General features: G+C 33.3%; 3 protein-coding genes across 6 annotated transcripts; 2 read left to right on the top strand and 1 right to left on the bottom strand.

Annotated features, from left to right (window-relative positions):
* Window positions 1-942: 942 nt before the first annotated feature.
* LOC123215775 (probable galacturonosyltransferase-like 9) lies at window positions 943-2,672 on the top strand. The gene has a single exon (XM_044636001.1). The coding sequence runs from the start codon at window positions 1,210-1,212 to the stop codon at window positions 2,380-2,382; it is 1,173 nt and encodes a 390-aa protein (XP_044491936.1). The 5' UTR covers window positions 943-1,209; the 3' UTR covers window positions 2,383-2,672.
* A 1,931-nt stretch (window positions 2,673-4,603) lies between these two features.
* Window positions 4,604-5,499, bottom strand: LOC123217514 (germin-like protein subfamily 1 member 1). The gene has a single exon (XM_044638577.1). The coding sequence runs from the start codon at window positions 5,484-5,486 to the stop codon at window positions 4,836-4,838; it is 651 nt and encodes a 216-aa protein (XP_044494512.1). The 5' UTR covers window positions 5,487-5,499; the 3' UTR covers window positions 4,604-4,835.
* Window positions 5,500-8,058: 2,559 nt separating this feature from the next.
* On the top strand, window positions 8,059-12,793 carry LOC123217401 (protein WVD2-like 7). 4 transcript variants are annotated; one of them, XM_044638425.1, is made up of 8 exons: window positions 8,059-8,349; window positions 8,547-9,179; window positions 9,315-9,917; window positions 10,043-10,104; window positions 10,521-10,617; window positions 10,760-10,834; window positions 11,025-11,132; window positions 12,354-12,793. In XM_044638425.1, the coding sequence occupies exons 1-8, from the start codon at window positions 8,308-8,310 to the stop codon at window positions 12,381-12,383; spliced, it is 1,650 nt and encodes a 549-aa protein (XP_044494360.1). In that variant the 5' UTR covers window positions 8,059-8,307; the 3' UTR covers window positions 12,384-12,793. The 4 variants fall into 4 exon arrangements, with proteins under 4 accessions (XP_044494360.1, XP_044494358.1, XP_044494359.1 ...); XM_044638423.1 differs by having other exon boundaries at window positions 12,335-12,793; XM_044638424.1 differs by having other exon boundaries at window positions 8,060-8,349; window positions 11,022-11,132.
* The last annotated feature ends 409 nt before the right edge of the window (window positions 12,794-13,202 follow it).

Below are 13,202 nucleotides of genomic sequence, written 5' to 3'. Positions count from 1 at the left end.
AAAATCTTACTATTTTTATAATTTTAAAAAATATTATTATTATTACAAATATTTCCAAAAATATTAATTAAAATAACTATTACATATATAATATTCTTTATTATATAAATATAATTATTTAAAATTTAACTTAACTTTAAAAAAAGGTTATAAGATTAGAAATTGACTAAATGAATTAGTTAAATAGTTGATCGATTGGTCACAATCGATTTAACTAATTAATTTTTAAAAATAAATTTGTTAGTTGGATATTTAGTCGATTGACTAATTATCCGATGAATTAATTTTTTAAAAACTAATTGGTTCACTAGATGTTTAACCAATTACAACTATCTCGATAACTTTTTTATTATTAAAATTATCAAAAACTTTTATGTTTTTATCTCATATTTTAATCTTAATTAGATAAGTAAGTGAAGTTTATATTTTAATTGAGTAAATCTAAGTTAAGCAAATATAAAACCTAAAGATATTTTAAATATTTTATATTTTAAACTTTATATATAATAAAAAATAATTATATATACACACAAAAAATATTTTAATTAATGTCTCATATTTTAGACTATAAAAATTGTGGATTTGTGAATTGATTTATTATTACATATAAATAAAATTAAGAAAAAATTAAAAAAATAAAAAAGTTATAATATTTATATAATATAATTAAATATTATTTTATTTTTAATTTATAATTATTATTTTTGGATAGATAAGCGCAATTTTACTTTTATTGAAATTAATTAAAAACCACTGCCTCTATATTAGTAAATACGTCATTAAAAACTTTACACTGCACAGATACGCCTCCGTTTTTTAAATCTATCCCCACGCGTATCAGCGGCGCGTTTACCACACTGCACTCAAAGAAAGAAAGTAAAATTAAAATTTAATTCTTCCCTTCACCACAACCACAGCTGTTTGCCTATATCTCTCCCTCTCTCTGCTCTCTCTCTGTCTTTATAACACACACAAAGCATAAACCGCGTTTTCCTTAGCAAAATCACCCCCTCCAAGGGCCCAGAATTATCATCTCGTCTTGCTGCTCCCTTTATTTGTCAAACCATCTTCAGAACCATTTTTCTTTTTCACTTCAACTTTATTATCAACGAAATGCAAATCAATGACCATTAGGATTCGAATTCCTTAGCTTTCCGGATTTCGAAATCCAGAGGTCGTTTCTTGTTCAAGAAAATACCAAGTTTTTGAATGATGGTCGGTTTCCAACTAAACGCTGCCTTTTCGCTACTCCTTGTTTATTTACTGTTTCCATCGTTTTGTCTTGGCATTCGTTATATTCCGATCAGAGTCATTGACGGTGGAGATGTGCTGGGTTTTGATCGATTCGCTGAGGCGCCAGACTACCGTAACGGGAGAGGCTGTCAGGTGTCAGCCAATGAGAGGGAGTTTGGATTGAATCCTTCATCGTGTGACCCCTCTTTAGTTCACATCGCAATGACTCTTGACTCTGAATATATTCGTGGTTCCATCGCAGCTGTCCATTCAGTTATCAAACACGCCTCTTGTCCTGAAAACATCTTCTTCCATCTCATATCAGCTGAGTTCGACCCGGCCAGCCCCCGAATCTTGACTCAACTCGTTCGATCTACGTTCCCTTCGCTCAAGTTCAAAGTGTACATCTTCCGTGAAGACACGGTCATAAATCTGATATCATCTTCAATCCGTGAAGCTCTAGAGAACCCATTGAACTACGCAAGAAACTACCTTGGGGACATCCTGGATACCTGCGTCCACCGAGTCATTTACCTCGACTCAGACCTCATACTGGTCGACGACATTGATAAACTCTGGGACACAACCTTAACTGGGTCCAAAATCATCGGCGCACCAGAGTATTGTCATGCGAATTTCACGACATACTTCACCGACAATTTCTGGTCTGACCCGCTTCTGTCACGGGTTTTCGGGTCAAGAAAGCCTTGCTACTTCAACACGGGTGTGATGGTGATGGATTTAATGAAGTGGCGAGAAGGAAATTACAGGAGAAGAATAGAGTTCTGGATGGAAATGCAGAAGCAAAAGAGGATCTATGAGCTGGGTTCTTTGCCTCCATTTTTACTGGTATTTGGTGGTAATGTACAGGCCATTGATCACCGGTGGAACCAGCACGGACTCGGTGGTGATAATGTGAAGGGCAGCTGTCGGTCATTGCATCCGGGTCCGGTTAGTTTATTACATTGGAGCGGAAAGGGTAAGCCTTGGGTCAGACTTGACACCAGAAAGCCTTGTCCTCTTGATCATCTTTGGGAACCGTATGATCTTTACAAGCAGAAAAATATTGTGGCCAAAGAACAGCCTTCTTTGGTGTTTTCATCTTCTAGTTCGTCGTCTCCATTGATCGAATTCGCAAGTTATTTGTAATCATTCTTTCCGCATTTGGCCCTCTTTTTTTTTAACCATTCTTTGATAGATGTGTATAGTCACAGTCCCGCAGAGGGTTGGAAAATCATTGATGGGGATTGTTGGGGGGATTTGGGGCTTTTTCATATTTTTTGTTATTATTAATTTCTCGGAGATTTTCCAATTCTTTTTTCTTTCTTTTTATTTAGGGGTTCCAGTGCTTGGAACAATTTTGTTGAAGAATTAATTTCCTTGTATGTATTAATTGCATTATTTCGAAGAATAAAAATACATTGTTCTTTTGTCATAAATATATATTCTTCTTTTGTACAAGCACAAAATTACTATCTGGTTAACAAGACAACTTTGCAGAAAAGTTGAGGCCAAACGACTATTTCCCACCCAAGGTATGCTGTAATGACAGTTTCCCCCCTTTAACTATGGAAATACCAAACACCCACCCATGGCCAGTTAAATTTAACAGAACCCTAACGCCTGAAAATTTTATCTCCTTTTGCCCCCCTAAAGTTTGAAAACAAAAATTTTCCCCCAGCCTAAGTTTAAGAAAATGGCAGTTTCACCCTAGGGTTTGGTTTTGAAATCTCCGGCGACCTCTCCGGCTCCGTTGCCGACGGCTTCTCCCTCCCGAAGAATCCTCTCCTTCCGGTGATCGGTTTCCTCCCATTTGGAGGTCCGATCGTCGCCGGAAAAGCGGTGGGAGACGAAGAACTTCGTCGGGGAAGACGAAGTTCTTCGTCTTCCCAGACGAAGACGAAGCCGTCGTCTTCGTCTGGGAAGACGAAGAACTTCGTCTTCCCCGACGAAGTTCTTCGTCTCCCACCGCTTTTCCGGCGACGATCGGACCTCCAAATGGGAGGAAACCGATCACCGGAAGGAGAGGATTCTTCGGGAGGGAGAAGCCGTCGGCAACGGAGCCGGAGAGGTCGCCGGAGATTTCAAAACCAAACCCTAGGGTGAAACTGCCATTTTCTTAAACTTAGGCTGGGGGAAAATTTTTGTTTTCAAACTTTAGGGGGGCAAAAGGAAATTATATTTTAGTTTATTTTTTAATATTATAGAGAAAATGACAATTTTACCCTTAACCCCGTTACTTTTAACTGGCCATGGGTGGGTGTTTGGTATTTCCATAGTTAAAGGGGGGAAACTTGTCATTACAGCATACCTTGGGTGGGAAATAGTCGTTTGGCCAAAAGTTGAGAAGCAAGTGGCAATTGCTAAAAACATTAGAGTTCACGGGGTTATGACAGAAGAGGTGAAAGCAGGGCACGTTCTTTGTTTCTGTCATTTGAACCACAGTGGGTTCATAGTGGAGGTGGAGCTCTGCCTTTATCTGCATTTAATAATTGAATAATGTTAGGTGTATAAACAATGATATATTATTATATGATTTGATAATTTTAAATTAGAGATAAAATAATATTTAATTATATGATGATATATCATTGTTTGTGTATATAGTTTTATTGTTAATAATTTGGTTTAAACAGTAAAATCAGATTGAATTTTGTAAAAATTTAATAAAATTATGTGTATCTATTTTGAGTATATAAATATGTACGTTTATATGTGTCATCGAATAATTGAAAAATTTTAAATTAAAGATAAAATTATGTCCAATTATATAATAACACATATAAATATATACATAATTGTATACTTAAATTGGGTATACATAATATCACTCTTAAAAACTATTATTTGATTTTATTTGTTTTGTAAAATAGTTCGATTTAAGTAATTTTTAGATTGAACCAAACTATAAATAATATTTTCTAAAATAAGTATATAGAACAATTTTTTACATAATTTTTTAATAGTACTTAGGTGTATAACTTATTTTTTATATTTATTTTATTATATATTTTATATTTATTTAAACTATAATTCTATTAAATAAGATATATTCGAAAATAAATAATTTTAATAAATTAAAATTAAATTAAATTAAATTAGTTTAATTTACTCTAAAAATCTTTTAAATTGTTTTTTAATTTTAGTTTGAAAAAACTCCCCAATCCAACTGTATACACCCTTGAACAATCCAATTTGATATTTGAGTAGGTTCTTTTCTTTATACACATGTCCTGTCATTAGGTCGACACAGATTTATCTTAAGACAAGGTCGTTGCGATTCAGCAATTTCACACTTGATAGATTTTCAATTCTAGAGTGGGTGCAGTGTTCATTTGATGACACAAGCATTGGTGCGGCCTTTTAGGTCAAAGAGAAGGTGACTAAAATTTTTTTTCATAAAAAATTCACATCTTATTAATAGTCTCTCATTCCATGTGTTAAATAACAAGTGACCGTTGGCAAGTCTACTTAGAGTAATAAACAAACCCAGCTTTCTACGTTCATCAGGCATCATCCCAGCCCCAATTGCATAGTTTAAAAAATAAATACTTAAATAAAATACACAATTATTATGAATAAACAAGCTCTCAAACGGATGATTACCCTCCAAGGTTTTTACGAATCTTGGCAACATCTTGGCCGTTGATTCCAAATGCTTTCCTCAAAATTTCATCAGGTATTCCTGGCTTGGACACAAATGTGGCTATTGATGTTAATTGGGTTCCTGGGTTTTGGCTGCTGAGGCCAGATAAGACCAGTGCCGAGTGCATGGAGTCGAGGTTGAATAGAAAATGAATCAATCCTTGAGGGAACACGAACGATTCACCTGGACGAAGTTGTTGTGTGTATAGGCGACTTGACGTGTCTACAAAGCCCACAAGAAGATTGCCCTGAAGGCAAATGGTTACTTCCGAGGCTCGTGGGTGTGAATGGGGCGGCACCAGTCCATTGGCTGCTATGTCAGCTCGGGCCATGGTCAGGCCCAAGGTGTTGATCCCGGGCAAATTTGTGGTGCTGGTGAGTGTCACATTGAACCCAAATGGATTCCCACTAGTGCGGCCGGGTTTGCTTAAAACTGAAGTCTTGAAATGAGAAGCAAATGCTAAATTTGGATTAATACAGAGCACGCCATTAGTAAAAACAGATGGGGGAGTTTTTGTGTCCGCAACACAATAATCTTGTAACGGATCCGGGTCAGGTTTGACAAGACAAAATAAGAGAGCTAGGCAACAAAAGAATAACTGAAGCATGGCTAAGAAATTTAGGTTTTATGATCAATAACCAAGCTAAAGTTATATATAGTTGCTGGGGGATGAAAATGTATTTGAAGAAAATAATTTATGTGCTAAAAAAAGTGATTGAGTAGCTTAAAGGGCATTAGAGGAGGAGGGAAAAACAAGTTAACAAGGAAAAAAGAAAGAAACAATCAGAGCCCCACAGAGATTGTCTAGGTAGTAGAATTCCCTTAAAGCAACAGCAGTTATAAAAAATAAACCTAAAATACAAGTTATATTATTAATAAATCCTTAAACGACATCGTTGTTCCTCCATAATGTGACTAGTAGTTTTCAGCCGAGGTAATTTAGTCCTATTGTGGCCTGGGATTGGTGGAAAATAATTGAGTGAACCATGTGGGTGGGCCTTCAAACTTTGCTTCCCTCTACCATATCCCTCTCACCTCTTGACTAGAAATCCACATTTATGACTCTACCAAAGCAATAAATAATTTGTTAACATCAATTATGGTTTATATAAATATATAAATATATATTTATATATATTATCGTATAATTAAATATTATTTTATTATTAAATTAAAATCACTTAATCACATAATAATATATATAAATATGTATATATTTATATATTTAAAATGAATATACATAATTTTATTGTTTCTCTAAATTTGTCCACCCAACTAATCCTTAATGCTTTATCAAGAAACACACCTTTTTCTTCTATACCCTTAAGATAAGGTTACTCATTTACTCTTATATTTTATTATATTTACTATTGTTTGTTATGTAATGAATTATTATGATAATATTTTATTATTAAATTGATATAATAGGTAATATAAAATTATTCTAATTATCATATTATTTAAAATATCAAGACAATCTTAAATTTGTTACAATTTTATCTTAATAAATTTAGTTTAGTATATTAAATATATTTGAGTAAAATAATATTTTTATATTCTTTTATTATTATCAATAAAATACAATAACTATTTATTATATTAATTTACTTAAAGATAATTTTAATTTATATAATTTATCTTCAAAATAATATATCTTCGTTATAATATTACAATTTTAAAATCTAAATCAAATATTCTCTTAAAGATATATATATATATATACACATATATATATATATATATATATATATATATATATATATATATATATATATTTATATATATTATTTAAATTTGTTAGAGAGACCTATGAAAAAAATTAGAAAAAGCTAGACATAAGTGCTTTAGAAATGTAATGTAGGTCAAACATACTATCCATTAGGGTTTGCTTTGATACTAAAAATAATAAATTATTTAACGTATATTTATTTTTGATTTTATTTTATTTTATTCATCACATAATAAAATATTATTATAATATTTAATTACTTAATTAATATGAAAAATAATATAAGGTCAAAAGACTTATTCTCACCTAAGGTTTAATGTATTTTTAAACTCTCACCGTAAAATTTTAAAAATCTAAATATCCACTCTTATGTTAAATTTTTTTGTTAGGGTTAAAAGTAAAAATGTCATTTACTTACAAATATTTAAAAAAATTAAAATTTTATCATATTTCTCACATTTAAAAATATAACAATTTCTCTCTACTCAAAGTTTGAAAAGTAACAATTTTTCTTTTAAAGTTTTTTTTCTCCTCCTCTCCAATGACCATCTCCTTTCCAGCCATCATCCAGCCTTCCCAAATCTCTTCTCCTCCTGCCGATGGTCTCCTTGTGACCATCTCCGTTCCCTTTCTTCCACTGTCTTCCCACCTTCTCCTGTCAAGTCTTTATCTTCATCTGAAACGATTTCGTTTGGTTTAAGATGAAGAAGGTAGAGGAGGGAGATGAGAGAGACCGGAAGGGAGAGAGAACATGACTAAAGATAACGAAGTTCGCTAGAAAGTGATGACAAAAAAAATCAAACCCTAAGGGAAGGAAAGGCAATTTTTTTAAAATTATTAATGAAAAAAATTATTAGATTTTTAAATTAAAAGAGAAAATGTAATAAAATTTTAATTTTTTAAAATATTTTTAATTAAATAATATTTTTATCCTTTACTATAATAGAAAATTTTAACAAAAAAATAAATATTTGAGTTTTTAAAACTTCGAATGTGGAAATTTGAAAATACACTAAAACATAATATAAAAGTAATTTGATTAACAATTATTTTTACCAAGATTATCTTAATTTTATTACAATTTGATCTTTGCTTGTTAAACTTTATAAGGGTAAAAATGTCTTCTTATTCAATTAAATGTCTCTCATTGAAATTAAAATTACTTGTACGACCACTGACCGTGATCAATCACTGCCTGCTAACCATGATTAATTTTTTACTTTTTTTTTTATTAGTTGTAGTTTACCTCTTATCTCCGTAACTCTAATTTTTCAAATAAAATAATATTTTAATATATATTTTTCAGAATTTACCATATGTAAAAATTATTTATTGATGATAACTTATACAAGTATAATATTACCATTAATTTCTACCATAATCAGATTTACGAGAATCTCTCAATTTTGCAAATAAAACTGAAAGGCATTCATTACAGTGAAAAGGTGGGTAGTGATAATAGTAGATAGAGCAAATCACAAGCACATGCCTTTGTTTGTCTTTCTTCTTCCTTCATTCATTGCATTCTTTTGCAAGTTTTCTTTTTGTCTTCATTGTAAATTGTTTGTTCATTAGTCATGATCTTTTTCGTTTGATCCAAAAGATTGATTTCATCCCCATGCTAGTCACAGGTCACGTTGTATAAATTTCTTGCCTTTTTTTGTAGTTTTGTGGTGATTCAGCTCCCTGCTCAGAATTTATGGGAGAATCAACGGTGGATGCTTCAAGTCATGAAGATGAGGTACATCTTTCTGTCTTTTTAATGAGTTAAAAATAAAATAAAAACAGTTCATTTCCCGTTATTGTTTCTTGAATGTAAATATTGAACGATTTGAAGTTGGTGATTGGAAAATTGGCGTGATGTTTGTGTTGTTATGAGTTGTCTTGGTTAGCACTCTAGAATGTGTTTAGATTTTAATGCTTATTTTCTGTAAGCAGATGGGAGAGAGAGCTCCCCCAAATGCTGTTCTGGAAGTGTCGGTTTCATTCGGTAGATTTGCGAATGATTCACTGTCTTGGGAGAAATGGTCTTCTTTTTCACCCAATAAATACTTGGAAGAAGTTAAGAAGTGTGCAACGCCGGGATCTGTAGCTCAGAAAGCGGCTTACTTCGATGCTCATTACAAGAAGATTGCTGCTAGAAAGGCTGAGTTAATAGATCAAGCGAAGCAAAGGGACAATGAATTTTCGAGGTCAAATGGAGATCCGATTGAAGCAAATTCGAACACCAAGTCAGAATCTGGTTTATCTGAGTGCCAGACTTCTGCTGAAGTTGTTAACCATCAAACCATCTTGGCTAATGAAGTCTATGGAACCCATGTTGATGAGCCAAATCGTGATGCTGCAATTACATTAGGGCTTCCGAGTTCATCCACTGGGGGAATGAAAGAGGAAGCTGAAGGAAAATTAGAATGTCCGAAGTCAGACAAATCAGAAGAAGCTGTACATTTTATGATGAAAGACGTGGAAAATACTTCCATGGGGGTGCAAGTGATAAATGATTGGCAGCAAAAAGAGATGGAAACCACTTCAAATGATGTGAAGTTGGATCGTTCAAAGGAATCCCATATGGTTAGAAATATTTTATCTCTGAACAGATCTAATCTGATAACTTAACTGTTAGATTATTTTATGTTTCTGTGGAATTTAGTTGCATGGTTTTTTAGTTTTTATTTATTTATTTTTGGTGCAATTTTCTTCATCTAGATTACTCTGGTGAATAAGGAGAGGAACATCACAGTGACGAAGAAAAAACCAGCATTGAAAGTATCCAAAGCATCATCTTTAGCTAAGGCATCACCTGTAGCCAAGGCTTCACCAGTATCTAAGGCACCATCTATAGCATCACCTATTACTAAGGCATCATCCATAACTAATGCTTCACCCATTACCAAGGCATTGCCTATAGCTAAGACGTTGCCTGTAAGTAAAGCATCATTCATCAGTAAGACATCACCTGTAGTTAAGGCACCGCGAGTTTCCACTGCAAGAGTGTCAAAGCCAACACTGGCTTCTACTCCAATTTCTTCTTCAGAGTCTTCAGAAAGGATAGGAAACAGATCATCTTCATCAAAGTCAAAGAATCCTTCTCGAGAAGAAAGCAAGAAATTAGCTCCCAAGTCCTTGCACATGTCCCTTAGTTTAGGTCCATTGGACCATGATCCAGCTTCTGCTACTATGACTAGAAAATCTTTGATTATGGAGAGTATGGGTGATAAGGACATTGTTAAACGAGCATTCAAGACATTTCAAAACAGATACAATCAATTGAAATCAGCTGGTGAAGATCAATCTCTGGCAATGAAGCAGGTTTGTCATTCTATTATGTTCAACCCTGTGAAGAGGCCTTTTGAAATCTCTCCAGTTTCTTCAATGCAATTTTCTTATTTATTTTGTGAAATGTCAAATCTTTCTGTTTCCACTTTCTTTGGCAGGTGCCAGCAAAGGAAACAGAGCCAAGGGTTTCTGCTTTGATCCCGCGAAAAGAGAATGGATGGTAATCTCTCGGATTGGCACCTTTTCTGCTAATGGAATTATACAACATTAAACATGTACTTATGTGTTAATTATGTGATAAGTGTGCTGCCTGTATGCATCTAAAACATGCAGTATATCAGTAGCGCATTAGTATTTATATGTGAATAACTGAATATCTTCACTATCATGTACCACTAATTTTAAACTAGCAATAGAACAAGGAAGATAATTAAGGAGGTGCTAAGTCAGAGAGGTGAATGAAGAGCAGTTTAAATTTATTTGTATAAATAAAGGATAGACTACTGCACTATATTTTTCTTTTGTGTAAACTAAGCATAACCTTTTAAGTTTCATTTACTGATGAGATCTGACATTTTTCAGATACTCAATAATTTCTTGGTGAGCTAAAGTTTTGCATTGGTTGGTTTGAAACAGGTCATTCAAAGCAGGTGATGTGGAGAAAAAACATGGTACGGCTGCTCCATCTTCTTTACCCATGAAAAGTGATGAAAGTGCAGAGAAGAGAGCAGAGGTATCCATTTTAACTTGCCTTTCTCTCGCTCTCGCCCACTCCCTCTCCAAATCAACCAATAACAAAAAGTTCTTTTGAAGTATGAAATGTTGCTTTCTTGTAACCATTGATGTTATTATCTAATTTCATCAATTCAATTCAGTTTTCCAGGAAACTGGAGGAAAAAAAACCATATGCCAGAGAGGCAGACAGAACTCACCTTCAGAAAAAATCAAAGGTACACTCATACCTCATTATTTTTCTTAGTGAGAACAAGATGAATCTGTGTCAGTTAAGATTGTTGCATATGCTCATTATAGTCCAATATATCTACATATGAAGTATCATATACTGAACTGTCACTAGATGTAAATGATTATAAAATCCAAATAAGTGGCATTTCTGAATACCTGTTCTTGACACAGAAGAATAAGGAAGCAGAGATAAAGATGGTAAGACAGAGTCCTAATTTCAAAACCACAACAATGGTTGGTATACATCATGGACAAAGGATAACTAAAGTCTCTTTGGATAAGGTATGTCTTAAATCCCTGTACTTATAATTGACAAAGTGATTCTGAAACCAAGTAAAATATCATCATATTACCCTAGAAATATGCATCTCACCTCGTGATTTGTAGATGAGATTACCTCGGTCTGGGCATTTTGTGTTGAATTCATGTTTATCTATTCCCAGCCAATGTTTTGTTAGTGATGTTTACATGAATACCGTGTCAAAAAATCCTTTATTTTTATTCTTCCGGTAGTAATCTTTTGGTTTCAATTTTGAATTATCTGTGTAATTTAAACGAACTATAATTTAAAGTTCTGGTAAAATAGTATTAGTGTTAAGTTACAGTCATTGATGGAAGATGAAGCTGCAAGGTCCTCAACCATCAACACTGAAGATAATGTCTTCTGCATTATAGTTAGTGACACTTCAAACATGCTAGCTTTTCACAATGTGTAACAAATTGTGTTTCACAACTTCTAGAAGCTATCAATCAATTTACATTCCCAAACAACTTGTTCTTTTCCTTTGTAGACAATCCTTTGACAAACTCTTTGAATATTCTCTATGTATCTTTACAAGCCATTCTACAAGGAAGTTCTACCTAATTACTAATTTTTTTTTCATATTTATTATTAATGCCAAATGGGGTTTGAGTCCCCTCATAGGCACCTACATCTAGAAGCTATCAATCAATTTACATTCCCAAACAACTTGTTCTTTTCCTTTGTAGACAATCCTTTGACAAACTCTTTGAATATTCTCTATGTATCTTTACAAGCCATTCTACAAGGAAGTTCTACCTAATTACTAATTTTTTTTCATATTTATTATTAATGCCAAATGGGGGGGTTTGAGTCCCCTCATAGGCACCTACATATGGTCATATGAACAAAGGCCAAAGGCCATTGTATCTCCTTTGCAAAGATAGTAGGGTTTGGCAAGGATTCCAGTTTTAAACTTGGGGTTTGCAAAGGAGGTCAGGAGATTTCTAGATTATAAAAAGGAAAAAAAAATTATTAATGCCATTTGCACTCACGCAGTTTATGAAAGCCTGTATGAATTTTTCCTTGAAGCATTGAGCATTTCCTGTATGGTGAATTGCTTCTGCCTAGCTAGAAAAGAGGAAAAATATAACCTGCAATAGGGCTGTGTTCGTGATTCAACGTTTTAATTTTTTTTTTAACAGCTTATATCTCTGCTTATTAACATAAAATATAAATGCAGCATGTATCTAATATTGCAGAAAGGTTCCAAGAATGAGATTCATCGGTAACCTCGATCCCATATGCCAAAAATATGAAGCAGCATAAGCTTATTACAAAGAGTGTTTGGTGAAGGAACACAAGACATGAAACTACTTATGAAGTTAATCAAATCCATGAACGGAAGAAGATGCATATCAAAGCCATTGCTTCTGAGTAAGGGCAAATGACCCCGTTTTATGATATTATTTCTTGGCAGAGAGGCCCCAGTCATTTATGAGTTGTAGGCTGTAGGTACACATTGTTGCAGAACACAACCCATAAATATTCATCCTGTTTGATGGTGGGGCATATTGATAATGTGAAAGAGATAAAGAATGAAGCCATACTATGGTATTTGATGAACTATTTACTTCGTTTTATCTACCCCCTCCTTTACCCATAATTTGGAATAAAAAAATTAACTATGGTTTTGTAAGTATGGTATGATGTTTTTGTTGGGTTATGAGCTGTAAAAATGTTGAGAGAGCAGGTAACTTCCTGTGGCTGATAGCTGGTACGGTCGTTGTGTAATATTTGTTAGGCCAAAACAAGGTTAAGCGAAAATTTGGAATAATCCAAAAGTCTATCCATCAATTGTTTTTATTTAAAATAAGGATAAAACAGATATCAAATATATACTTAAAATAGATGTACATAATTTTATTGAAATAGTTATTCTCACTCATATGTTTATTTTCCTCGCAAGCTTGTAAGACGGCTACAGATCTAGGGAGAGGAGACTTCAATCTAGAGGTTTTGGTGATTACAGTCGGCATTGATTTAACCATAGAATCAACAATTGAATGTTTAAGAGTTGGGTTTGTGAATGATAAAAAAACACGTTAAAG

This window comes from Mangifera indica, chromosome 5 (genome assembly GCF_011075055.1).
Source record: "Mangifera indica cultivar Alphonso chromosome 5, CATAS_Mindica_2.1, whole genome shotgun sequence".
Classification (NCBI taxonomy): Eukaryota; Viridiplantae; Streptophyta; class Magnoliopsida; order Sapindales; family Anacardiaceae; genus Mangifera; species Mangifera indica.
The sequence above is the reverse complement of the archived record's forward strand: the minus strand, read 5'-3'. Positions and strand labels throughout refer to the sequence as shown.